The sequence below is a fragment of the Aspergillus fijiensis genome (assembly GCF_003184825.1).
Source record: "Aspergillus fijiensis CBS 313.89 unplaced genomic scaffold BO72scaffold_16, whole genome shotgun sequence".
NCBI lineage: Eukaryota > Fungi > Ascomycota > Eurotiomycetes > Eurotiales > Aspergillaceae > Aspergillus > Aspergillus fijiensis.
The window spans coordinates 161,769-186,792 of record NW_024468992.1 but is presented as its reverse complement, the minus strand read 5'-3'; the positions used below and the strand labels follow the sequence as shown (position 1 = coordinate 186,792).

Sequence of the window (25,024 nt, the reverse complement as noted above, 5' to 3'; positions counted from 1 at the left end):
GGGTGCGGGGAAGTTGGCAATGAATCCAACCCTTCTTCGTCGACTTCATTTCCAAGCAAACAACTCGCCACTCTCTCCTTCAGGAGCATCTGTCAATTCTATCTCACCACCCTTTCTTTCTCGTCAAGGTCATGGAACGCGATTGCCATTCTGGGAGACCTGCAGCCAGCAAAACATCCCCGTCCGTACAGAATTATGCGGGAGTGTATTCTTCCAGGAATTTCGACATAGTGGCTTGCAGAATTCGGGATCTGAGCACTCGCTGCTTCACACGGGCCAAGCGAAAAGACCACATCCCTTCAAAATTAATGACAGTGCCATGTGTCATGATCATTCCTGCCATGGCGCTGGAATGACTTGCCAAGCCGATCCATAAGCGATCAAAGTTGTGCAGAAGTGACCTGTCTTTCGGTTCGTGACGGGGACTCTCTACCGGTAGCTGATCCGCTGCAGGAAGAAAAAAGTGATCAATCGAGCTGTGTGTGTATGTGGTCTGGTCCACCGCGTAAGGCATCCATCCGTCCTCCAAAGTCTATCCAGCAATGCCATAGCCAGGTCTGTGGCTCCGAGAGTTTACATATCGCACCACTAATCCGGACTTAGAGTTTTCTGTACACCGATCATTTGATCTGTCGACTCCCTTTCCACGCAACGGAGGATACGGGATAAAACTGATTATTGACTCCACACACAAGCTCACGTCCCGCTGTGGCTGGGCTTTCAGCGACGACTCACCACTGACAGGAATCATGTTATGTTTAGCTCATCCGAAATTGACTATTGACTTCTGCCTTACTGGGATTGGGGCCAAATGCTCCGAAACTTCGGTCTGGTCATGGATCGACCAGGAACTCCACCCCACTGCCTTCTCCATGGCTCTGAAACATGATGGGCAGGCTTTTGACGTCAAAGCTCGGCCTCTCCCAACGCGGAGGTCGATGATCACGATGGTGGACGTGCTTGCCTCTCCTGATCGGCTGGCAGAACGGAGTCCGTCACTCCGTACATCAGACTGAATGCTTTACGGGAGTGGGCCACGAAGTCAGGAAAACAGGTGGATGTGGTGTATCCTGAGGTAAGTTACGAGGAATACAGTGTAACTTCGTGGACATGGATCGACAGCTCCAGCTCGACAAGACGTGGCTTAGCATCGTGAGACGCGCGAGCCCCTGTTGAGAGCCCAGTATTCAATTCTCTGCAACGATGCGCATCTTCCCAGTGCTTGCTATAAGGCTGCTGCAAACACGGCAGCCTGCTTTGCCATGCTCGACAATCTGAAGAGCAACCCCCTCTTGGAAAGCCATCCATCCTGCCTTCACTATCCGAAAATATGACTCCTACCACGTCAAGAGAGCAGCGCTCGAATAAGGAACCTCGATGCTCACTATTCCGTCTCGGCTAACCGAAACTGTCTCCCCCGCCGTAATGTTTGCCAAACGCACAGGCTTCCCATTGTTCAGTTCATAATTGTACGACAATCCATCCCAGGTGACCCCCGTGATAGCGTCACTACCGTTGGCTATCAGCCGCTGCACTGAGACAGTAGTTCCAGCAGCAGATGAGGGCACTTGAAAAACATAAGACGCGTTGGGTCGTTGGCTGCTGCCCGTCGTTGTCGACCCGGTGTAATTGAACTCCACCAGGTTGATGACAGCAATCCGGGCCAAGCCACCGTTCACGTACGCGGCATATGCGGCCTCGGTGTCTCGCTTCAGCGGAAGGTTGGCGATCTGGACATCGTCCTTCTCGCCGCCCTCGCCGCCGTGGAGCATAGCCGCCACCATGACGTTGCCGTAGTAGGGCGCCTTGGTGCCAATGGTGGTTCTGTTGGTGTTGACCGGCTGCCAGGAGGCGTACCGAAAGTCGCGTCCCTGGTGCATGTGGGTCCGTCGGATGTTCTGCGACGCGCAGTAGAGGTTGAAGTCGACGCCCCAGAGCGCCGCGCCGAACGAATTGGAGAGCCCCGACGCGCCTTCGTTGTACAACGAATTGGTCTCCCCCAAGATGTACGGGATATTCGTGGTCAGGTTCTTTTCAAGCAGGATGGTCGAGACATTGACATGCTGCGCGACGCTCTGGACCGTCATCGTATGGTTCATTAGTGTCTTCTGCAGTGTAACGCCCGGTTGCGTGGCGCCGCCAATGTAACTATGCCAAACTGTCTGTCAGTACACCGGCAGGCTCCCCACACACACTCTGGGCGAACAGCAAAACCAAACCAAAAAAGAGAGAGAGAGAGAGATAGACGCACTTATGCTCCGAATTCAGCGCGATATTCCCCTTCCTGTCAAGCCCATTCTCCCACGTCACCACGGGGTTCAAACTATTGGAGACCCCCGCAAACGACGGCGCGATATACTTGGCGTTAGCGAATTCCTCCCCGCCGGCGCAGGACGCCCGCATCTTCTGCTGGATGGCCGTCGTCTTGTTCACCCACTCATTCACGTAGTCCCGCTCCGTCCAGGTGGGGGGCCGCACCGCCCCCTGCGCCGAGGTCTTGTAGAGATCGGGCTCGTTGCCCAGCTCCCAGTAGGCCAGCTTGCCCCCGGCCAGCGCCTCGCACACCAGCGGCACCGTCTCCAGCAGCTGTGCGAACTGCGCCGAGGTGTTCCGGCCCAGGTTGAAGCCGTGGATGAACCGGGCTCCCGGCCAGGTCGAGTAGGACTCGAAGTACGAGGGCCCGATCGTCAGGAGCAGGGGGTAGTCCGTGCTGATGCTGGGGACATAGGTGCCGTTCGTCGCGGTGGGGAGGGTCGGGTCGTAGAGGGCAAAGTCTCTTTGCTGGGTGTTAACAAGAGATATCCAAACAGATGCAGAGACAAAGACATACTGCGTAATCCCTCCCACCCGAATAAAAGGCTTCACCCCCTCCAACTCAGCCAGATTATCCAACAAGTTATTCGAGAAGGTGTTCGGATGAGATCGATTCCCTTGAATCATCTGGTCTTAGCCGTGAATTCTTTGTTGCATACACCACCCAAACCATCCCCACCCCAGAAACACAAAAAAAGGGCATATTCCATTTTCCCCCCCCATCATACTACACCATTCCCACAAAAGAATAGGGCAAGAGGAGGGAAAATCATACCCGCATAATCCGGAAAGAAGACAAACTCAATCGAAAACGACACAAACGGATGCAAGACGGGCAAGCCAGCGGATTCGGGGACGGATTGGCTCACGACGATGACAGAAGAAGAAGAGGAGTTGTTAGGTGATGTGACGGCTGGAGCTGCGGTGACGGTAGTGCTCAGCGCCGCTAGGGCTGCGGTGAGTAGCTGATGACCATGGTGGTGGAGGAGCATCATTGTTGCTGTTTTTTTGAACTCGTGTAGTCTTAGGGTATATCAATAGGTCTGGGGTATAGGTCGTTTATGTAAAGACGGAACTGCCAGTGTAGTGGTCCCTGACATGTACATGGTGGAACATTTGCGTCCTATGGCCCGGGGTAATATATACCATTGCATCCTGTGCAGCTCCGCGGCTATGGAACGGGCAAGAGGAGGCGGCCATTGACTCGCCTGCAATGAACGTAAGTGCGATGTAACTTCATAAGGATCAGTAGGGGTTTATTGGCGGAGTTGAGGCCGGAATTCTTCCGGGGGTCAGGGATTAAAGAGAGCTGGAGATGAAAGGGTCTGCGGGGATGGCGGGGGTGGGAGAGACGATCTTTGGGGGTTGGGGGTTCACTTCACTTGCGAGAGGCTAGGGCTCTGCTGTCGAAACTGGCTGGTGTCGTGTCGTAAGATCCGGACTTCTCTCCGTGATCGGAGTAAGGTCGAAAAGTGTCTGGCCTAGAAGACGAACCGGGGTGGGAATCAGGAAAAGCAGAAAGAAAAGTCCCATTAATCCGTTGCACGATAGCTAAAACCATTTTGCTCATCAAAGAAAGAAACAACAAGACCAGACCAGAGAATGATATATTCTACACATCACACCAGAGTCAAGTAGCCCAGTCCACTCCACCCAATCTTTCCGAATCATTGTTTAGTTGTATTTACGGAGCTGCACGAACGGAAGCAATTAGTATCTCATTTAGCGAGGAGTTCGGGAAAAGAAGGGTTCTCACATCAAGAGTCAGAGATTTACTGCTGTTTTCCACCTGATCTCGGTAGATTCCAACCAGGGCTTCACTGTTTTGGAACAGTCCGTTCTTCAGACTAATGACGATAAACTGCATGCCCGGAGCAGCGTGGTCATGGATGTAGTTGGCGATGCGAGCAACGTTGGTGTTGTCGAGGGCAGCATCGACTTCGTCCAGCACGAAGAAGGGTGACGGTTGGTAGGAGTGGATCGCAAATAACAGAGCCAGAGCGGCCATAGTCTTTTCTCCACCGGACAGATGTTCCATGTCCCGGAAACGCTTCAGCGGAGGCATGGCGTGGTACTTGATACCGTCGAGGTAGGGCTCGTCCGAGTCCTCGATATCCAGGTAACTGCCATTCTGTTAGCACAGGGTCGAATGGAAGGAGCTCCAATCAGGCTTACGCTTGGCCGCCCAGTGGATAGTTTGCGCTCTTCGTCAATTCGCGGTAAATCGGACCGATTTGCTCGGAGATGTGAGAGAAGGCTTTGTTGAAGAGATCTGACCGCTGGCGCATCACATCTTCAAACTCGTCCTTCGCCTTCCGAGCCCGCTTCCGAGCATCTTCAAAGTCCTTCTCCGTGGCTCGAAGCTTGTTCTCCACGCTCTCTAACCGCTCCATAGCGCGTGTATTAGGTGCCATCTTGTCCAACTCGCTGTTGAGAGACCGGACCTTCTCGAGCAGTTCTTCTTCGAGCTTCTCGTCATCCTCCTATGATCGAATTAGTGGAAAGTCTTGTAAATCTGACGCCGAGTAACCTACCTCTTTGAGGGTGTCTCCAAGAGAGTCGAAGTCAACCTCGATGCCATAGTCCTGAACGGTAAAGGCGTCTCCAACCCCGTTGGCATCTTCATCCACGTCCATGGCGTCTGGATCCGCTGCTTGCATCAAATCGTCAATGGGAAGCTGATCCAAGGGGTTGGAGTCGTCTGTCAGCGGGATATCGATATCTTCCAGCTTACAACGCCGGAGAAGAGCGTAACGACTGGACGAATTGCGTTGTATCTCTGCCTCAAGGGCATTGACATTCTTCAAAGTGCCCTCAACTTCTCTGGTGCGCTTCTGAAGCTCCCTCCGGTGATGTGTCAGGTTCTCCGCCGACTGAGCATATGCCTCCTTCTGCTCCTCGAGCCGTTCTCGAAGAACGTCAAGTTCAGCATTGTACTCATCCATTTGGTTTCTGATGCGCTCCTGTTCGGCCTGAAGCTCCTGGATTAACTCCTCGTCACGTTGATGCTGTGCCTGAAGGCTAGCAATGCGGTCGCTCGTAGCCTGCAGTCGCTGCCGCTCAAAGCTTAGCTGGTTCTCAATCCTGCTCTTCTGCGTCGTGAACTCGAGCTTCTTTTGAGCTGCCTCCTCCTGTAATGATCCCTGCTGAACTTCGTACTCGCGGATGTTGGCATAGCCCAAACGTTTGCAGAACTTTTTGTACACTTCATCCTCTACGCTGCTGACCTTCTGTTGAGATGCTGCAATAGTCTCATCGAGTTCCTGTAGTGAATCCTCGCGCTCAGACAGCTTCGGTCGCATTTCTTCGAGCTGACTTCTGACGAATTCTAGTTCGCTGTGTTTGCTCTCGAGGTTTCTCTCGAGTGCTTTGAGCTCGTCCCGAGCGTAGGCAAGACGTTGCTCCAGGCCAACCAAGTCACCTTGTAGCGTCTCCTCTTCGGTGCCGCGGCGATGGCCCTTGGGTAGGTTGGCAAGATCGGCCAACAGCTTGTCTTTGAGCTTGTACAGATTCTCCACCTCAGAGTCCTCCCAGCGCTTGGAGTGCTGCTGAGGCCCTTTACCACCGGTCATCAAACCGCCCTTGTGAATTACAGTGCCATCGAGCGTGACGGCCTTGGCATCCACGTTTCTCTCATAGCAAAGATATTTGGCGGTCGCCAGATCATCGCACACGATTGCATTCCCGCATGCGTAGCTAATAGCTCTGGCAACCGAGTCATCATAGTCGACGGTCTCGATAGCCGGACGCATTCCGCGGTGGAGGCCCTTGAGGTTCGAGTTAAAGGCCTTGACCTGGATTGTCTCGAGTGGGATAAAGGTGGCCTGGCCGGCTCTTTGGTCGCGGAGGTGCTGAATGCACTCCTTAGCTGTCTTCTCATTGTCAACAACAATCGCGTCAAAGTGCCGACCCAAGACAGTGCCAACTGCCTCGGAGTACTTCTTCTGCTTGGGCTTGCAAAGGTCACTGACGCGGCCCTTGACTCCCGGGAAAATGCGCTTGAGGGTCGAAATCAGTTCCTTGGCTCTGATCTCTCTCTCAGACTGCTTCCTCCCATCATCTGCGTCCAGCAGTTTCTTCAGGACGACCTGCAACTTTTCTTCCAATTCCGTTCGCATCCGTGATACACGCAGGCGCTCAGAAGTCACAGCATTGAGTTCCTTCTTCTTGCGGTCAATCTCCTTGGAAGTTGTCTTGACTGTATCGTTGAGGGCGGTTTTGCGTTGGGCCAAGGTCTGCGTCTCAGATTCCAAGGTTTTGAATTGCCAATCAGCCCCTTCGAATTTGCTCTTGAGGCTGTTCAGGGCTTCGGCTTCGGTCTTCCGCTGACGGCGCAGGTTGTCGAGGTTCAGTTGCTCAGCAGACGATCTCTTACTGACCTCTTCCTTGAGCTTTTCGTACTCGTGCAAGTCAGCCTCACTCAGCTGGCCGCCCTGCTTGCTCATCGTGTTCTGCCATTCTGCCTCCCACTGAGCCCGCGCCTTCTCGACAACCTTGAGATCTTTCTCCAGCTGTTTCACATTCGCCGATTGGGTATCTTTTTCGCGGGTAATTTCTGCGATACGAGAAGCAAAGCGTTCGACCTTCTTCCTTGTGATATCGACCTTCTCATCAACGGGGACGAGGGCGTTGGCAGCCTCTTCAATGTCCTTCTCTTTCTTGACAATGTTCCTCTCCGCCTTGGCGACATCCCGACCGACCATGGCGTGGCTCTTCTTCGCGTCCTCGACATTCTTCTCGTACTTCTCAACACCGCGGCGGAACTCCTTCAGCTCATCCTGGTACTTCAAGATATCCGCACTGGATGCGTCGATCAGGCGCTGGAAATGGAAGAGCTTCCACAGAATGTGCGTGATGATCGCTTGATCGCGTTCCTCGGCCTTTCTGGCATAGTTCTCTGCTTCCCGCTTCTGTTCTTGGTACTGTTTGATCTCCGAGTTGATCCCGCGGCGGCGGTTCAGCTGCACGGTCTGTGATTCCGCAGCCTCCTCAGCCTCCGCTTTTAACCGTTCATACTCAGCCTTGTACTCCAAGCTGCCCGAGATCTGCTCGATCAGCCGCGTCAGGTCCTTGGGGGACTGCGATGCGATCGCCTCGACATCACCCTGGAAGACGAGGAAGTTGCGCGCTTTGATCAGGATGTTCTCGGCCTCGAGCGCCTCGTTGTACTGCTGCGCGGTGACCGCGCGGTTGTTGATGCGGTACTCGCTGACACCCCCGCTGGTGATCGACCGCCGCCATTGCTGTTCCTCGCCCGCATCGTCCTCGTACACCGCCATGACCCATGCGGTCCGGGGGTCATTCGATCCGGTCGGGTCCTGGGACTGTTCGCCGTCGATCTCGTCTTCGGGCTGCTCCTCCCCGTCCGCGGCTCCGTCGATGGCATTGCCGTTCGCATCCACCTTGGATGTACGCAGGACACGACCGCGGTAGACTAGGTCGCGGAGGTTCGTAGATCGCAGATGGGATGATTTGATACCGAGAACGAACGAGATCGCATCCATCCTGAGATTGATAGTCAGCATAAACTACCCCTTCGCGATGCGTGTTCCGCGGAGGTATTCATTCCGAGGTGGGTGGGAAAACGCACGAGTTCGATTTGCCGGACCCGTTGGGCCCGATGATGGAGGTGAAGTACGCATCGCCGAAGAGGAGGGTGTGGTGACCCTTGTAAGATTTGAAGTCTGATGTGGAGGTCAGTGGGCGGTATGGGGTGTCAATCAGATGAGGTTCTGCATACTAAAAAGCTCGAGTCGGATGAGCTTCCCCATTTTGCGACAGAGGGGTCGCGCGTTGCTGCGACCGCGCGAGAAGACGGATTCAGAAATGCAGATATCGGATGCAGAGGAAATGGAGGAGCTGCGCCCACCACGGAATGGGGAGAAGGCTGGATTAGCCCGGGCTGCACGGAGCAAGTGTGGAGGGGCTCGCGCAGCATTCACTACTTTGGTTATCTCGAAGTCGCGTCACGGACGGTTGATTGATTGGGGGGGCGGAAGACGCGCTGCGGAGAGGGTCACGTGGCTGTCATATTTACTTCCACCCAAGTCCCTTGTATCGACTCTAGTTACTACGCCTATCCTCTAGTTACTACGCTTATCTCTTTCTTGAAGGAAGATCTTGCTTAGTGCTAGTTTTGAATGCTAGTTTCTACAATATGTACATGGTAGTAGTAGGAGGCGGTGGGGCTAAGTAAGAATGCAGCAGCCCCAAAACATAAGCCCAGCGTATAGCAGTGACAAAGTAAGGAACAAAGGTTGAGTATTTGAGACATCAAGAGAAGAATATCGTACAGGTCGATAACTCACGTCTAGCGTCTCACAGTCACCGGGTTGCCAACGGACAAGAAGTCCTGCGAGACGTACCCAGCCGCATCCATGCGGAATTCACCCTTTTGACCATCCACTTCTATGAGGATAAAATCCTCGCCGGTGAACAGCTGACGAATCGCCCGAAATGTCTTGTAAAACATCATACTCATCTTCTTCAGCGGTTGTCTGAAGAAGCTCACTTGGGCGCTCTGCTGGATCGTGCTTCTCTTACTAGCGGCATCAGGGGAAATCACCAAACGACGGGCGAAGGCAACCTGGCGAGGCAGAGCGTCGAATTCATATGGTTTGCGGAATGGAATGAAGCTGCGAACCGTGAATCGAATGTAGGCCTCCCCATTCTTGTTGACAGCTTTGACGGTCCTGATCAACTTGTTCGTTTTGGCCATAAAGACAGTGCCCATCACACTCATCATGACACAGATACTTCCGAATGTTACCTTCTGCCACATGGGGAGAGGTGCGATCGGGTCGCGAAAGGTGATATTGCTGTTATACACCGAGTACGCGAAGCAAAAAGCCGTGATCCCGTAGGCACCTAGTACGTAGCTGCGGTGCGAGGGCGCTTGGAACAGCATCAGTTCTCCCTTGGATTCTTTTGCGACTTTGGCAGCTAATCGGCCTGAGCCCGCAGGCCGTCTGCCCGCGAATCTCAATGTATCTTCGGCCGGCTCCTGGGCTTTGGGCTGTGGTGCAGCGGGCTTCTTAGCCTTAACGGCAGCCTTTGCTCGCGGAGCACTGTACGAGAAAAATCGCCATACTGGACTTGAGGTCTGGAAATTCGAAGAGAAGGTACTCCGGGGACATTGCTGGGCGAATGCCCGGAAAGCAGAAGGTCGTGTAGCAAACATGATGGGTATAGTGTCGCGTTGGGAGCCTGGAATCAAGAGCGAAATAACAATTAGCATGCAGATCTAACTCCGGAGAGTCGAGAGAAATGCAATTGAGCTTACCTTCGACCAGCCACAGCAAGTCAGCGATTGAGCTGGTGAATGCGCAACTCCGTTTAAGCCCGTTGTTATCCGCGGCAGAAAAATGTTCCCGTCCGGGCCATCGGTGAGACTCCCAACAACCTCAACATCCCCGGACATTCACTCCTCCTTGTCGCAGCGCCATTGCCCCCGGCCCGAATGTCTTGCAGCTTCTGAACACAGATCGCGACCATCTAGACGACCTCGCCGAGCTCCTTGAACTCTATCATCATCGTGGTGGTGGGTTCCTAAGTGCGATCCTTGGTTTCCCGGGTTTCCCAGCTGCAGTGCCTCGCGACTTTCTCGAACACCACTTTATTATCTCCACCACTTGAGAATCGATTCGATTCCGACCTACCACAACAACAACAGAGATGGCCTCCAGCTTCCCTTTGCGCCGACTTCCGGCCGCTCTTGCCCGTCGCCAACCCCGGGTTATCAACACTTCGAAGCGTGAGTTTTCCGCCGACTCCGAAGGGGGGGGGAAAGAAAGAATATCACCATCGCCTCTTCTCCACCAGACACAACCAGCCTTCACTTCAGCCCTCATATCCAAGCACAAGCACAACCTCCACGAGCCCTCACCTCCCTCCGCTGCACACACACAGACACATACACCTCGCTAACAAACCCTTCCATCCACACTACAGGCCTGAACTCCACCTCCGCCGTGCAGTACCAGAACCCCGCCTACCCGCTCTACCCATCGGTCAGCAGCCTGCTGCACGAGAAGGGGATCCCGGAATCGGAGATCTCCAAGATCCCCGCCACGGGCCCCAAGGGCCGACTCCTGAAGGGCGACGTCCTCGCCTACCTGGGCAAGATCCCCGCCGAGTACCCGGCGACCCAAGCGGCGCGCTTCGCCAAGCTGGGCCAGCTGGACCTGAGCAACATCAAGATTGTCGCTGCTGAAGCCCCCAAGCCCGCCGAAGCTGAACCCACCCCCAAGCCTGCCGAAGCCCCCGTCTTCCGTCCACCTCCCACCACCCGCGTCGCCGTCCCCATCTCCCTGGCCGCCGTGCTGCACGCCCAGAAGCGCCTGCAGGACAAGCTGCACATCACCGTGCCGCTGTCGACCTTCCTGGAGCGCGCCACCGACCTCGCCAACGAGGACCTCCCCCGCTCCGTGCGCGAGCAGCTCACGGCGGACGAGCTCTTTGACGAGCTCGTCCTGGGCGCCGCCCCCGCCCGCACCTCCCGCGGCGAGTACTTCCCCGAGTTCAACGCCCAGGAGGCGGCAGCGGCAGCAGCAGCAGCAGCGGATGCCGTCGCCATCCCCAAAACCAAGTCCGTCACGGAGGATATCATCGACATTCTGGCCGGCAGTGGCAAGGCCGCCGCCAAGAAGGTGGTTTCCTCGGTTTCCTCGGTCACCGGCGCAGCGCCGGCCGCGGGCGCGGCCAACGTCTTCAGCTTGACGGTCCCCGTGGGCGATGAGAAGAGAGCTCAGGTTTTCTTGGACCGCGTCAAGTCGCTGTTGACGGTTGAGCCGGGCCGGCTTGTTCTATAGATCTGTTTTTTTTTCTTTTTTTTTTTTTCGCCTGCTATTTCTTTCTATTCATCCCCGTGCATGTCTCGTTTTGGAATGACGTTTCCTATTTTTTTTCGCCCCCATCTTGTAAGTACTGATAGCCCTAACGGGGAGGCCTTCTTTCTGCGTCTACTTTTCCGCAGCTAATGCTCGTCAAGTATAGCATACACACCACACACACCCACACACACATATACAACATTTACAACTCTCACAGGTAATGGAATGAAACCAAAGTGCATTTTGATGTGCTGGTAGTGAGCTGGAATTACCAAATATAGAAATCAAAAATATTCCTTCAAGATGCCAAATTTGACTGAGCTTGTGCGCTGAGTCGCCTGTAAATCACATCTAAGAAAAAGCTCATGGTGGTTGTATTGTCTTACGTAACATCTTCCCCGTCAGAGAGCTGCTATTCCTAGCTCATCATGCGCGGTATGAATAAATGCTTTGTTGGGCTTGCGGCTTGATCGCCAGCTCTTCATCGGTTGCCGATAACGGGGTAAGTAGTGAGAGGGAACAGAGAGATTCAAAGTATATCATGCCATTAGGATGAAGATGAGACAGCAATGGGAGAAGTAGGGGAGAGGGGCAACGCCTCGGTCTTGGTTTCACCTGAGAAACACCATGAGCGCCGCTGCTGAGAAAGAGACTTCATATCTTTGGGTCAAACTGGAACTGCGCTTGCTGGAACTCCAAGGCCCAAGGAAGGCCGCGAGAAAGGAAAATCAAGGGAATAAAGAATAAAGGGGAAGCCGTGGTAGTAGAATGGAAAGAAAAAAAGACATGGGCCAAAGTACATGTGGTGAGAATCAGATGAGGTCCAGTCAAGCGCGCGATGTGCATGCAGAAGGGGAAAACTTGCGATCGCCCATGTAAATGCCGTGAAAATCCACAAGATGCGAGAAATGCCAATAGGAAAACCGTGAGAAAATGACCATCCCCCAGACCGTCCAAGGACATGCCCAGCATCGAATAAACGCCAATGCCCTGGAACGCCGAATCTAATGCATTTCGGAAACTGCTAATAAATAGTCAAGCGTGACATAGCACAAAGGTTCAAGGGCGACTAGTAGCCGAGGCTCGAGGCTGTCACCGAATAGTACCCCATTCAGCCAGCTTACTGCCTTCACGACCGTGCTCTCTTCCTGGTCTTTTGTTGAAGATCTTCCAGAAACGTAAAGTCTCGTCGCCAGCACCAGTGACGACTGTTTGACCATCCGGACTCATAGCCAGGTAAAGTACACGGAAAGTATGCCCAGTCAAAGATACGATTTGCTCCATGCGGGGGTATTTCCAGATCACAATCTGGTTTTGACTATACCCATGGGTGCTGATAATCTCATCCGAGTTTTTCGACCACGCCAGGTTACAGACCTGGCTTCCTGTGTCAACCTCTTTGATTAAGGATCCTGTTGACGTGTTCCAGAACTTGATTGTTCGGTCCGCCGTTCCACCACCCGAGGCTAGGAGATGGTGTTGATGAGGCGACCAAGCAATTGCCTTGACTGCGGCCGTGTGGTCGGAGAAGCGATAGAGAGGAGTTTCGTTCAACTTGTCCCAGACCAACAATTTGTTGTCGTTACCGCCAGAAGCTAATTGGCCATCTTCCGTGTTCCACCTGAGACCACACACCTCTTGCTTATGACCGGACAAACGACGCAAGAATTGATCTGGCGAACGAACATCTCGGTGGAAAATCAGGCGATCTCGTGACCCTGAGGTCAGAATGTGGTCGTTCCAGGCTAACGCTCCGACACGGTTAGTGTGCCCGATCATCGTTCTTAGACGGCGACATCGCTCTGCGTCCCAGATTTGCACGAGTCCTTTGCCTGTCCCAATTGAAAGGTGAGTACCCTAAATTAACCGGAATTTGAGTCAGTATCGAAGGCTTCGGCTTGCTGAACATCTGACACCTACCCGTTGAATCCAGCTCACACTCGTGACAGTATCATCTTTCAGTTCACACAGTTTCGTAACCCTTCCAGTCTGCGAATTCCACATATAGACCGAATTACCTAGACCAACACCAAGAACATTACTGCTTCCCCAATCTACCAGATTCAGATAGAAGTCATCTTGTAAATCGGGTGCGTCAAGTACTTTGTACGGCACTTTGTTAACGTAGCGAGGCTGTTTGCGGGGTGTTTCTAATATCCGTTGGCTGTCGTATCGGATCGGGGAAAGGCTGTAGAGCTCTGACCGAACGTTCAGGTTCGGACCATGTTGACTTCGAGGAGTCTTAGATGGCGTCGGATGACCAGATCCAGCGCGTGAGGAGGCGTAGTTGAAAAGATTTTTATGGGGAGTGGACGGCGTTATACTGGCTGGGGGGAGGCTCGATACGACATGTGACGGAGGGGTATGAGAGCGAGTCTTGTCGTTAATTCCGTTCGCAAACCCCAGCAGCGGATCCGGCGATAATGATTCTAGATCTGCCTGAGGAACGGTGTTTCCGAAAAGCTCACTCCGCAAGACCCGTGAGTACATTCTGTTTGCTTCTTCGGCTGAGTGATCATTAGCCAAAGGGATCAGCGCCACACTTGTGTGCAAACTCACTCTTTTGAAAATGAAGCTCCGAATGAGGAGCGCGTTTCTTAGATTTGGAGGGAGTCGAGGGGCAGCCGTCTTCATGAAGGAGGCTGTAGGTTGCTTGCAGGTCTTGCCCCTCACGGTTGGGTATGAATCTATAAGGCGGCGTAGGCACGTTAGCAAGGAGCCCAAGGGATTGCTTCACAATATGACCGAAATGGCCGAGCTGATGTAGGAAGGTGCCAGAAGTGTGGTGCTACTGACCTGTCGCCGTATACTCGTTGCCTCTTCCGACTGGGGCTTGTGCCGGGTGTTCTCTCGCGAGGGTTTCCAGCGTCCTCGTAGTCCCTTAAAGCCTTCGCGAGCGCATCGGGATCGATCGCTTCTGAGGTGTTTCGACTCTTTTGTTGTCTCCCTTGCGATTCGGGGTAGAAGAGGGTCTTCTTTGCTGGCATACTAGGGGGGGTTCTTGAGCCAGGAGGGGATGCGATAGACAATGCGTTGGCAGCACGTTCCGGCGACTTCCCACTTCTTGCTGCGCTGCGGGTAGCAGGAGGATCAAACTTCCGGGGGTCGCCCATGGTTTCGAGGGAGGGGTGACCGATCCTCACGAGGTACAGTACAAATGGCGGTCGAAAGCGGGATCAAGTCAGGTAGGGTCAATGCGACAGATCCCCACGGTCGATGAGTCGCAAACGCAGCGAGATGCGAAGTCAAGTCAGAGGAACAGCGATTCTCGTAGGTCTATTATTGTATGGGTTGTTTATTTGGTCGATCAATCGGCGCTTCAAAGGTTCGTGGGGGGGAGGGGTGTGAGGTGAGAGTTGGAAGTGTTGACGACAACAGGCGAGCCCTTGTGCTCCGCTCCGGGTTCAATGAAACCAAATAAACTTGGGAAGTAGGCGGGCAGTGAGGATAACGGCGGCAAGGGAATGAAACAGACAGAGTCTCTCACCAGACCCAAGACTGAATTGATAGAATGGCACAAATTGTGGAGGTCATTTGAGATTGACCCGACCACTTTGGGTTGGTGAGAAAGAAAGAGGGAGAAGGGTTGAGACAAGATCAATCCAAGGAAGGGTTGGCTGGCTGGCTGGCTGGCTGGCTGGTTGGCAGCGGCGGCGGCGGCGATGGGCTTCCCTCCCTCTCTCTCTCTCCTCTCCCTCTCTCAGTCTCTGGGCTGTCTGTCGCTCGACCGTTCGAAGGGGATCTTTCCAGTGATCCACTGCACCCACCGCACTCAGTCACGCGTCGGGTGCGCTAAACCGGTTCTGGAACAACACAGGGAGGTTGGCCTGACGCTGCAGCTGTATTGACTTAGATGACGATGGCCCTTTCCTTGGAGAAAACAAAAGAAAAAATAAAGAACAAAAAGTCACTAGAGAATTGAAATTCATGCGAATGACTACCCTGATGAAAATAATCACTTTGCAATGATCCTGTAGTGGTCATTCATATATACAATGTCCTTTTGAGTAGGAGTGGGAGGGAAAGATGGGGAAGCCCCGTCTCTGTCTCCGTCATGTGTTGTTGGTCGCGCGGCTGCAGATGATGATTTAATTATTATTGTTTATCGCCTGCAAGTTGGTTACCACCGACTACTATCGACTTCCGATATCCTTCCTTTCCCCCACCACAACAAGATTATCGTACAATTTAAGTTGTAAGCATGGAGAGCAACATCCTAACTTCCAGTCAGTCAGTCAACGAGTCAATGAGTCAAGGTCGATAGATTTATCGCTTCTTTGTTGGAAGAAAAGACGACCTGATTTCGAAGTCATCGTCTTTTGTTGTTCATTGACGCGAAGCGCCGACCTGGTGATTGGATCAGGGCGACTGTTATCGAGCGTGCCAGGGCCACGAGCACCAGCAGCGCGACCGCCTCTCATTCCACGCGCCCTGCGAAAGAACGCGCCATGGGGGAAGCTTGGGCCAGTCCCTTCCTCCAACAGGAGACTTTTCGACCACAGAATCCCGATTATTTCATCCTGCAGTTAATCCCAGTCGCAGCATGAGTCTCTAACTGGACTTGCTCTTCCGTGTCACAACCGCCGCTTTAGTGGCGTTCAATTCCCCGTTTCGATGATGCAGTCGATCTAAGATAACTAGTACGGAGTAGATGGTCTACTACTACTAAGATAGTGCCTGGACCAAGAATCCGAGCCAACCCACTTGATCCGGTAGATCAGGGCAGATCCCAGTGAGTCAGCGAATGCTCAGGACTCCTTTGAGTCTAACTTCTTGCTTCTCGGACCATTCAATATCTCTGATCTTTGTCTCGAATGTTTCAGTGGCTTCTTATTCCTTGGCTTTTCTCGACGAGACACTAGAATTGACCTGATGCGATTAGCCAAATAAACCGAATCACATTGATTCAACATGCTGCCATGGCTGCCCATGATAATTCTTCGCTGGTCTACTCATCGCATACTATCGAGATTACAGTTTAAAAATGCAATGGAACGGTTATTTAACTTGTCCCAATATGGAGATTTTCATTCGAGGCTCTCATGAGCCTTGCGTCTGCCAATTCTGATCGGTCACAGAGCTGCTTCGCGGGTAATTCATGTACGCTAGATTAGCATTCAAGCTTTGCGCATGCAATTGATGCGATGCTCAACGAGGACCGACCAGCTGCTTCCACAGTTGCATTCTGCCGCCAGCCTGTTCCTTCCCTTCCCGAACTAAAGTGCACTTCCGTAGCTATTTCTCTTCAGCATACGGGCGCATTCAGACCATGCCTCAACATCACCTTGTTGAACCCATGATCCAACAGCGATGAGTGCCAACGAGGCATTGATCAAAGTAGCGATAATATTAGGGGCACTAGTGACCATCACCGCGTTAGGCATAGGCCTCTATTTTGTTGCTGCGGCTTTCAAGACAACTGAGTATGTGCTGTGCAGTCCTGCAAAGCTACGGAGTACCGTGCCCCAAACTAAGAGAGCTTCATCATAGTCCCCAAGTTGGTCTGCTCCCCATCCGCCGATAACAACTGGAAATGATAAAGTGGGCGGGCGGTCAGCGCGTATCACGTGGAGACGCGTTCCGACACGCTTTCAGGGCTCTCGCCGCCGTGTTCCCCGGGCATCCCAGAGTAGCGTCGGCACCCACCAGTCGAGTAGTATTCACCTCAACCTTCACCAATTGGAGATGGCTGCCAATTTCTTCAGCAACAAAGCCCGGGCTGCAGCTGCAGCTTCGGGTGCCTCCAAGCCAAAGCCAACGGATGGGAAGGATGAACAAGGTCGACAACAACCATGGGTTGAGAAATAGTAGGCGCTCTCCACCCAATGTGTCCTTAAATGCCTGTCACATTGACCACGAAATAGTCGCCCCAAGACTCTTGATGATGTCGCCGCACAAGATCACACCACCAAGGTTCTCCGACGCACATTGCAAGCTTCTAATGTACGACGACTTCCGAAATCTGTATCGTCGCCTAAGAGCCAGGAATACTGACGGGCGATCTCTAGCTCCCCCATATGCTTTTCTACGGCCCTCCCGGTACCGGAAAGACTTCCACGATTCTTGCTCTCGCAAAGTCGCTCTTTGGTCCTACTCTCTACCGCTCCCGCATCCTCGAATTGAACGCTTCCGATGAACGTGGTATTGGTATCGTGCGCGACAAAATCAAGAACTTTGCTCGTGCCCAACTCAGTCACTCAACAGGCATGGGCGCGGAATACCTTGCCAAATACCCGTGTCCTCCATTCAAGATCATCATTCTTGATGAGGCAGACAGTATGACCCAGGACGCGCAGTCCGCTCTTCGTCGCACCATGGAGCAGTACAGTCGGATCACCCGTTTCTGCTTAGTCTGTAACTATGTGACTCGTATCATCGAGCCACTGGCGAGTCGATGCAGCAAGTTCAGATTCAAGGCTCTGGACAACACGGCGGCGGGAGATCGGCTGGTCCAGATCGCCAAGCTGGAAAACTTGAGATTAGAAGAGGGTGTGGTTGACAAGCTGATCAGCTGTAGTGAAGGTGATCTGCGACGTGCGATCACCTATTTGCAAAGTGCGGCCAAGCTGGTCGGGACCGGTAGGGTCGAGAAGAAGGACGACGATGAAGATACGGAGATGGCAGATGGAAGCTCGGAATTGATCACTGTCAGGACCATCGAGGAGATCGCTGGTGTCGTACCTGAAAGTGTTTTGGATGATCTGACCCGGGCTCTCCAGCCGATGAAGGTCGGGTCATCTTATGATGCTGTTTCCAAGGTGGTTACGGACATCATTGCAGATGGATGGAGTGCCAGTCAGCTCCTTCTTCAGGTAATTCTATATTTCTTTTCTGAACGTCGGTTATGGAGTCTCAATACTAATCTGGTGCAGCTTTATCGGCGCATGATCTACAACGATGCTATTCCCGATATTCAGAAGAATAAGATCGTGACTGTCTTCTCGGAAATGGACCGTCGTCTGGTTGATGGGGCTGACGAGCACCTGACTATCCTTGACGTCGCACTCAAGATTTCTGGCATCTTAGGCGGCGCGTAGTCGTCGAAGACGGCCATACCACTACCTATTATTTTTCTCTAAGCTCTGAGCGACGTCATTCGATTGGCAGACCTCGCCGATAGTAGTGTCAAGAGGCTAATTGACGCGACTCATCATCATCCGAAGGATACAGAAGTTTACAGAATACTTCCTCACCAAAGCCACCAGACTCTGTCATCTTCTTTCATGCATCACTTCCTGTAGTACGGAAGTATACAGTGGAGCCGGTAGTCATGGGAAACAATCGGACGCGCGCGCAAAATCCAAATCTGCAACTTGGAGTGAAGCCAAGACTTACGACTGTATGAAATATAACGAACAAGTCAAAACATGCTTCTCTCTAACTCAATTTCCATGGGGACCCATGTAGGTGTAGGAACGTCATACACGGAGGGCATGCATGCATCCTTCCTTCATCGCCGGTTCCTCACGTGCGGCCCGCTTCGTGGCTCACCGACGAGCCGGACGAGAGCCGGACGAGAGCCGGAATAGAGTGTGCCGCATCAAGACTTCTTATGACTCAAATAATTTTTAGATTTTCGTTTTCTCCTTGCTCCAGTACATACGTTTGAGGCAGCAGCATATCGCGATATTGCAATAGACCCTTAGAGCACTGCATATAGACCGCCGTCCACCCTCATGGCTTCCTCCGAGTACCCCGCATCCACCCACACTCCCCGCTATTTGACTGGCGACGCGGCTGGCATCCGTGAGTTCATAGACAAGTTTGATGTGAGTGTCTTCAGTGGGACAGGTTGTGTTGGACTTGACAGAGGCTAATTTATCATCCAGGTGTTTTTGTTTGACTGCGATGGTACGTCCTCGCCATGAGTCCGATAGAACATCAGAGCTTCCGCGGTTCTGCACCAACAGCACCTACAGCAAAGGCCCGACTGACCCTCGATCTACAACTTAGGGGTTCTCTGGTCCGGGGACCACCTTTTCCCCGGCACTAACGAGACATTAGAACTGTTGAGAAGCAAAGGTATGATATTTTCAGGGGGCATGCGCTGCTCGCAGACAAGCTAATCCCCCCTTTCGTGTGCCAGGCAAACAAGTGGTCTTCGTGACGAACAACAGCACCAAGTCGCGCGCTGACTACGTGAAGAAGCTCGATGGGCTGGGCATTCCCAGCACAACGGTACGTTTTCCAACCCCATCCCCAGCCAGCCAGCCAGCCATATTCCCTCAACCCCCAAACCCTCTACATCCCACACCCCACCACTAACCCGTCCCCCCTTCACGACACAGGAAGAAATCTTCTCCTCCTCCTACAGCGCCTCAATCTACATCTCACGCATCCTCTCCCTCCCGCCCAACAAACGCAAAGTCTTCGTCATCGGCGAAACCGGCATCGAGCAAGAACTCCGCGCCGAGAACGTCCCCTTCCTCGGCGGCACCGACCCGACCTACCGCCGCGAGATCACGCCGGAGGATTACAAGAAAATCGCCGCCGGCGACCCCAGCCTCCTCGACCCGGAGGTTGGGGTGGTGCTGGTCGGCCTCGACTTCCATGTGAACTACCTCAAGCTGGCGCTGGCGTTCCACTACATCCGTCGGGGCGCGGTGTTCCTGGCTACGAATATCGATTCGACGCTGCCGAATGCGGGGACGTTGTTCCCCGGCGCGGGGTCGATGAGTGCGCCGTTGATCATGATGTTGGGGGGCCAGGAGCCCGTGTCGTTGGGGAAGCCGAACCAGGCGATGATGGATGCGATCGAGGGCAAGTTTCGGTTTGACCGGGAGAGGGCGTGTATGGTGGGGGATCGCGCGAATACGGATATCCGGTTTGGGGTTGAGGGGAAGCTGGGGGGCACGCTGGCGGTTTTGACGGGGGTGAGTAGTGAGGAGGACTTTTTGCGGGGGGAGGTCAGGCCGGCGGCTTATTTGGATCGGTTGGCGGATTTGCTGGGGTGTGAGTGATTCAATTTAGGGTTTGTTCCTGGGTGGGATGGGAATGGGGAATATTTTGAATTGAGAGGGTCTAAGGCTTGGGGGGGATGGAACCTATTGACGTAACCCGGGGTAGTTACTACCTTATTTTGGACAACCGGAAGGGGGGTGGGTTGTGATAGGTTTTGGCTCCTCTCTTCCCGTCTTGTGTACGGGTTTAGGTTGCATAGATTATAGAATACAGGAGATATTCCCCCACCAGCCTTCGTGAATCTCCGCTATATACATATGGTGTGGCAGGGTGCGTAGGGTTGCGGCGGATGTAAAGCATGATTTATCAGGATTCAGGCTCAAGGTCCTGGTGCGGATCAAGATGCGGATCAAGATGCGGATCATCTCTCAATAGCCCCGCCAGCTTCCACAAGCCCAGCATCGCATTGACCGTGGGCTTGTCGTCCGGTCGAAAGAACACCGCCGCCTGGCCCTGGAATTTGCCACACGCGAGAAGATCCTCCTCGGCCAGCAACCGCGTCATATCGAACACGGGCACCTTGGAATCCGTCTGCGGCAGATGGAAGAAGCCCGACAGGGGCAGCTGAGGCGAGTCGGTGCGCCGCAGCACCAGCACCGCACCCGTCTCCATGCGCGCGATGGGCTCCACCTTCGCCAGCGCATCGACTAGCGCCTCCTCGGCGATGCGCGCGGCCCCATCTCCCTCCTGGTCCAGGTCCAGGTCCTGGTCCACCTCCTCCAGCGGCAGCACCGAGGTCCAGACCTGCCGCTTGGGCGAGTCGTTCGACTGCGTCGCGGCCCTCCGCAGCCGCTGGCCCACCTCGCGCCGCATCATCCGCGTCACGAACTGCGGCATGTCCTGGCGCCAGACGCACGACGCCATCATCGAGTCCGTCATCGGCCCCAGCGGCGGCCGCCAGCGAATCGGGAACGCGAGCGCGATGGCCGGGATCCTCCTGTTGGACCTTCGCGAAGTCTCCGTCACCGTGTTCAGGAGCGTGAGTCGGTTGACCATCCGGAACCGCAGGTGACGGATCGCTTGGGAGGTCCGCTGCGTCTTCTTCGGTTGATCTGTCGAAGAAGAAGATGACGATGATGATGATGACGACGACGGCGATGAAGCGGGTTCGGGCACGGTCACCGGTGGTAGGATCTCGGATGGATGGATGAAGAGACTCTTGCCCTCGGGGTGTTCCTCGAGACCCCAGCCGGTCATGAACTCCGTCGGCATGCGGAGCCCCGTCAGCGAGCATTGGCGGATCGGCGTGGCTAGCGCCACGGCCCAGGGGTTCGTGGAGAGATCATCTTTGGGGTGCGATGGTTTGCCGCGGGCTTTCTTCTTGTGCAGGCGCTCGTAGCCGGGTTTCGGGTCGGTGAGTAACGGGGATTTGGGGAGGAGGGAGGACGGCCGGGGGGACTTTTGGGCTCGAGGTTCTCGGGGCGGTTTGGCAGGTGTTTCTTTAGTAGCGGTATCTGCTGAGTGCGGAGGTGGGGGTTCAAGCTCGTCGGTCGAGGTGGATAAAGTGCGTATGCGGTGGTTGTGGTGCTGAGACGGAATTGGGCCATGAATGGTGGCGGTGGTGGTACTATTGTTGACTAATTGACGAAATTGCCTCAAGCGCCATGACGCATAGGATATTCGACCGTAGAGACACTCCATTGTCTCCTTTGGTGGAGGTGGTGGATGGCGCGGCGAGCAGCTGGAACGGGAGCGGTTGTCGGTGGAGAGAGAAAGACGAGTAGAAAAACCCGCGGAGGTTTGGACGTTGACCGACGCCCGGCGCGCAAAGGCGGAGTCCTGCTGCTGCTGCTGCTGCTGCGACAGTCTTACACCACTCGTCCGACCATCACCCCTCCGACCATCGCCTCCATCTTGCCATTACCTGCCTACCCGCTTTGAATTTGCAAGCAACACCTTCACAATGAATCCAGCTCGTCCCCTGCAGCGAGCGAGTCGTATATTGAGCCGCCCGTCGGCCATCCCGGCCCTGTCGCGGAGCTTCACCAGCTCCATCCCGTCGCGATCACCACTACCAGCTTCATCGACGGCCCAACCTGCGCGAGGATGGACGCCCACGCCGTTTGTCACAGAGACGGTGGTAAGTTTGAATTTCCCATCAATCTGTCAACCAACCCCCCCAAAAAAAGCTCACTAACAAACCATCAGGGCGGAGGCTGGCACACATGTACGTTATACTCAATCCATGCATCAGCTCACTCAAATCAAGCCCACACCACCACCACCACCCCTACCACCACAAACCAACCCAACTAATTCCCGCCCAACGCAGACGACATCTTCTCGCGCCTCCTCAAAGAGCGCATCATCTGCCTGAACGGCGAAGTCGACGAAACCATGTCCGCCTCCATCGTCGCCCAACTTCTGTTTCTGGAAGCCGATAACCCCCAAAAGCCCATCCACCTGTACATCAACTCCCCCGGGGGGTCGGTCACGGCCGGTATGTGTCTACGTACCCCCAATGACAATGCCTACCAAACCCCCACACTAATCATCCGAGACAAAAGGCCTAGCGATCTACGACACAATGACCTACATCGCCAGCCCCGTCTCCACGATCTGCGTGGGCCAAGCGGCGTCCATGGGCTCGCTGCTCCTGTGCGGCGGCCACCCGGGCAAACGATACTGCCTGCCGCACTCGTCGATCATGATCCACCAACCGTCCGGCGGGTACTTCGGGCAGGCCAGCGACATCGCGATCCACGCCAAGGAGATCCTGCGCGTGCGCAGCCAGCTCAACAAGATCTACCAGCGGCATCTGACGGGCAAGAAGGTGCTGTCGCTGGATGAGATTGAGAAGCTGATGGAGCGGGATTACTTCATGGGGGCGAAGGAGGCGCTGGAGATGGGGATTGTGGATGAAATTTTGGATCGGAGGCCCGGTGGTGGGCCCAAGGAAAGTGGTGGTGGTGGTGGTGGAGAGGCGAAGGGGGATGGGAATGGGAATGGGAATGGTGGGGAGGAGTAGGTACTAGGTGATTAGGCCGGGTTAGGGTTTGGGTTGGTTATAGCTGGTTTTCTTCCTTCTGAGTGGAAGGCGAAGAGGGAAGGGGGTTGAGGTTGATGTTTATACATACCCTGGGTTGATTGTCTTTTTCTACTTTGTGTTTTTGTGGTTGTACCTTCGATGTGATGCTGACGATCATATACTGATGATGACGAAGAGCTTGGAGATAGAAACTCCACTCCATTCCACTCCACTCCGCCCAGCCTTTCCTGCTTGACTGCCATGTCAGATATTAGACAATAACTTACTCATAATGCACTACCCCTGACACTTCATCCACGTTCTCACAGGGTTAACAAATAGAGTTAGTATATTATGACCTATTCTATGCCTATACAGTACAGCAGAACCCCCGCATCTACACCAGCCAAAGCAACCCTCTCTTCTAAGCACTGACAATGCCATTGGCATCGGGAGCGGGATTGGGGTTATTGGCAGTAGCCGTGGCAGTGGCAGTGGCAGGAGTCTGCGCATTCCGCTCCGTCGACCGCCCATTCATTGCATCCCGGAACCCAGCCATGAACGCCGCCGCCTGCTGCGGATTCGCGAACCGCAACGAACTCCGCCCCGTCGTCGCCGGAGTGTACCGCCACTGCTCGCGGACCACATCCACCAGCCCCACGTCCATGATCACCGCCTGGCCCGAGGCGAACCGATCCAAGGGGTGACCATCCTTCGCCGCGGCCGTGCTGCGTCCCAGGTCCAGGCCCGTCTCCGTCGGGTCGGCCAGCAACTCGGTCCGTTCGTCGATCATAGTGTTATGGTCATGGTCATGATCCTCAGCTCGTTCCTGCCTCGAAGGCTGTCCACTGACCGGGACCTGAGTCGTCTGGTCATCTGTAGAAGTAGTACCTGTGGCCGCACCCCGAAGAACACCCCGCTCTTCGGAATCGTGGTCCTGGCCCATCCCATTGATGATAGCACTTAGAATATTACTTCTTGAGCCTTGCCCGGTCGCCGTACCGATCAATCCCTGCTGCTGCTGCGCCTCCACAGACTTGACCCTCTCCACCACCAGCCCCAACATCACCAAATCCAGGAGTAGAACCAGCACATCCATCGACAGCAGCCGGGCCAGCGGGACGGGCGCCTTCTGGCCGATGAAGTCGATGAACAAGCCCCCGTGGATATACCCGCGGGTTTCCTCGCCGGCTTCCGGCGCGGCGAACAGCGTATGGCAGAGCATGCAGAACAGATTACTCAGGAAGATGGCGCCGACGTAGGGCTGGTTCCGAGTCGGGTCGAAGGGCGGGGCTTTCGGGGTGAAGAAGATGAGCTGCACGATGGCGCGGAGGGCGAAGAGGATGATGGAGCAACTGCCAACCCACAAAATTATAGTCTGTTAATAAATGAATACTGGGGCGGGGTTTTTGTTGGGTTGGGGTCGGATGTAATAATATGTTGGATCTACAAATGACGACGGCAAAAAGAGATATGGGGCCAAATTGCTCACTCCATATAATACAGCGCTGACAGCTCGCAGTAGATGAGGATATCGAGATCGCGGAGCAGCCGATCGATGAAGGCTACCTTGGCGGTGGATTGGATCTTTTTCATGCGCTCATCGTAATTGCCGTTGCTGCCGGTGGTGCTGCCGCTGCTGGACGGAGGTCCGGCGACGAGGCCGGGCGATAAGCCGGACACGTCAGCGAGGTATTCCGCATCTCGATACACATCTGGAGTGGTCATAGAGGGTCATGAGGACATGGATGATGAGATCGGAGAGTTAAGAAGGTGGGAGGGTGTTTTAAGGGTGGAAGGATGAAGGTAAGGGAAGTGAGGTTCACGCTGACGGTTAATCAGTTAGTTAATCAGGAGAAGTGGAGTGGAGGGCGGAAAGCGGAGGCGGAGAAGGACCAGGCAGCTGCGTCAGGCGATGGCGGGTCTTCCTCGGTCCGACGGAGCTGAGGCT

The 25,024-nt window shown here is 54.3% G+C and overlaps 10 protein-coding genes across 10 annotated transcripts; 4 read left to right on the top strand and 6 right to left on the bottom strand.

Moving 5' to 3' along the window:
- Positions 1–1,176: 1,176 nt before the first annotated feature.
- On the bottom strand, positions 1,177–3,212 carry BO72DRAFT_66516 (glycosyl hydrolase family 79 C-terminal domain-containing protein). The gene is made up of 3 exons (XM_040950596.1): positions 2,831–3,212; positions 2,252–2,776; positions 1,177–2,148 (listed from the first exon to the last, which is right to left on the bottom strand). The coding sequence occupies exons 1-3, from the start codon at positions 2,938–2,940 to the stop codon at positions 1,338–1,340; spliced, it is 1,446 nt and encodes a 481-aa protein (XP_040802629.1). The 5' UTR covers positions 2,941–3,212; the 3' UTR covers positions 1,177–1,337.
- A 610-nt stretch (positions 3,213–3,822) lies between these two features.
- BO72DRAFT_485081 (cohesin subunit SMC1) lies at positions 3,823–8,255 on the bottom strand. Its single transcript, XM_040947876.1, has 6 exons — positions 8,054–8,255; positions 7,904–7,997; positions 4,848–7,818; positions 4,489–4,796; positions 4,070–4,436; positions 3,823–4,005 (listed from the first exon to the last, which is right to left on the bottom strand). The coding sequence occupies exons 1-6, from the start codon at positions 8,082–8,084 to the stop codon at positions 3,988–3,990; spliced, it is 3,789 nt and encodes a 1,262-aa protein (XP_040802628.1). The 5' UTR covers positions 8,085–8,255; the 3' UTR covers positions 3,823–3,987.
- A 191-nt stretch (positions 8,256–8,446) lies between these two features.
- Positions 8,447–9,641, bottom strand: BO72DRAFT_446833 (uncharacterized protein). Its single transcript, XM_040944394.1, has 2 exons — positions 9,596–9,641; positions 8,447–9,519 (listed from the first exon to the last, which is right to left on the bottom strand). The coding sequence occupies exon 2, from the start codon at positions 9,491–9,493 to the stop codon at positions 8,624–8,626; it is 870 nt and encodes a 289-aa protein (XP_040802627.1). The 5' UTR covers positions 9,494–9,519; positions 9,596–9,641; the 3' UTR covers positions 8,447–8,623.
- An 83-nt stretch (positions 9,642–9,724) lies between these two features.
- On the top strand, positions 9,725–11,123 carry pdx1 (putative pyruvate dehydrogenase complex component Pdx1; the record flags this gene model as incomplete). The annotated part of the gene is made up of 2 exons (XM_040947875.1): positions 9,725–10,066; positions 10,135–11,123. Exons 1-2 carry the CDS (start codon positions 9,988–9,990, stop codon positions 11,121–11,123), a joined length of 1,068 nt encoding a protein of 355 aa, XP_040802626.1. The 5' UTR covers positions 9,725–9,987.
- Positions 11,124–12,236: 1,113 nt separating this feature from the next.
- Positions 12,237–14,257, bottom strand: BO72DRAFT_374840 (WD40 repeat domain-containing protein; the record flags this gene model as incomplete). Its single annotated transcript, XM_040941149.1, has 4 exons — positions 12,237–13,001; positions 13,065–13,651; positions 13,704–13,831; positions 13,941–14,257. The coding sequence occupies 4 exons, from the start codon at positions 14,255–14,257 to the stop codon at positions 12,237–12,239; spliced, it is 1,797 nt and encodes a 598-aa protein (XP_040802625.1).
- Positions 14,258–16,713: 2,456 nt separating this feature from the next.
- Positions 16,714–18,494, top strand: BO72DRAFT_426265 (replication factor C subunit 2). Its single transcript, XM_040942945.1, has 4 exons — positions 16,714–16,951; positions 17,009–17,087; positions 17,153–17,956; positions 18,017–18,494. The coding sequence occupies exons 1-4, from the start codon at positions 16,830–16,832 to the stop codon at positions 18,179–18,181; spliced, it is 1,170 nt and encodes a 389-aa protein (XP_040802624.1). The 5' UTR covers positions 16,714–16,829; the 3' UTR covers positions 18,182–18,494.
- Positions 18,495–18,637: 143 nt separating this feature from the next.
- Positions 18,638–20,334, top strand: BO72DRAFT_526608 (4-nitrophenylphosphatase). Its single transcript, XM_040950051.1, has 5 exons — positions 18,638–18,913; positions 18,974–18,995; positions 19,098–19,166; positions 19,231–19,322; positions 19,433–20,334. The coding sequence occupies exons 1-5, from the start codon at positions 18,821–18,823 to the stop codon at positions 20,102–20,104; spliced, it is 948 nt and encodes a 315-aa protein (XP_040802623.1). The 5' UTR covers positions 18,638–18,820; the 3' UTR covers positions 20,105–20,334.
- Positions 20,335–20,450: 116 nt separating this feature from the next.
- On the bottom strand, positions 20,451–21,746 carry BO72DRAFT_401337 (uncharacterized protein; the record flags this gene model as incomplete). Its single annotated transcript, XM_040942178.1, has 1 exon — positions 20,451–21,746. A coding segment is annotated over one exon (1,296 nt), but the record flags the coding sequence as incomplete, so codon positions are not given.
- Positions 21,747–21,881: 135 nt separating this feature from the next.
- BO72DRAFT_446829 (ATP-dependent Clp protease proteolytic subunit) lies at positions 21,882–23,387 on the top strand. The gene is made up of 4 exons (XM_040944393.1): positions 21,882–22,185; positions 22,254–22,272; positions 22,378–22,545; positions 22,613–23,387. Exons 1-4 carry the CDS (start codon positions 22,009–22,011, stop codon positions 23,071–23,073), a joined length of 825 nt encoding a protein of 274 aa, XP_040802621.1. The 5' UTR covers positions 21,882–22,008; the 3' UTR covers positions 23,074–23,387.
- Positions 23,388–23,404: 17 nt separating this feature from the next.
- On the bottom strand, positions 23,405–24,963 carry BO72DRAFT_446827 (DSC4 family protein). Its single transcript, XM_040944392.1, has 2 exons — positions 24,566–24,963; positions 23,405–24,428 (listed from the first exon to the last, which is right to left on the bottom strand). The coding sequence occupies exons 1-2, from the start codon at positions 24,799–24,801 to the stop codon at positions 23,498–23,500; spliced, it is 1,167 nt and encodes a 388-aa protein (XP_040802620.1). The 5' UTR covers positions 24,802–24,963; the 3' UTR covers positions 23,405–23,497.
- Between the last annotated feature and the right edge of the window lie 61 nt (positions 24,964–25,024).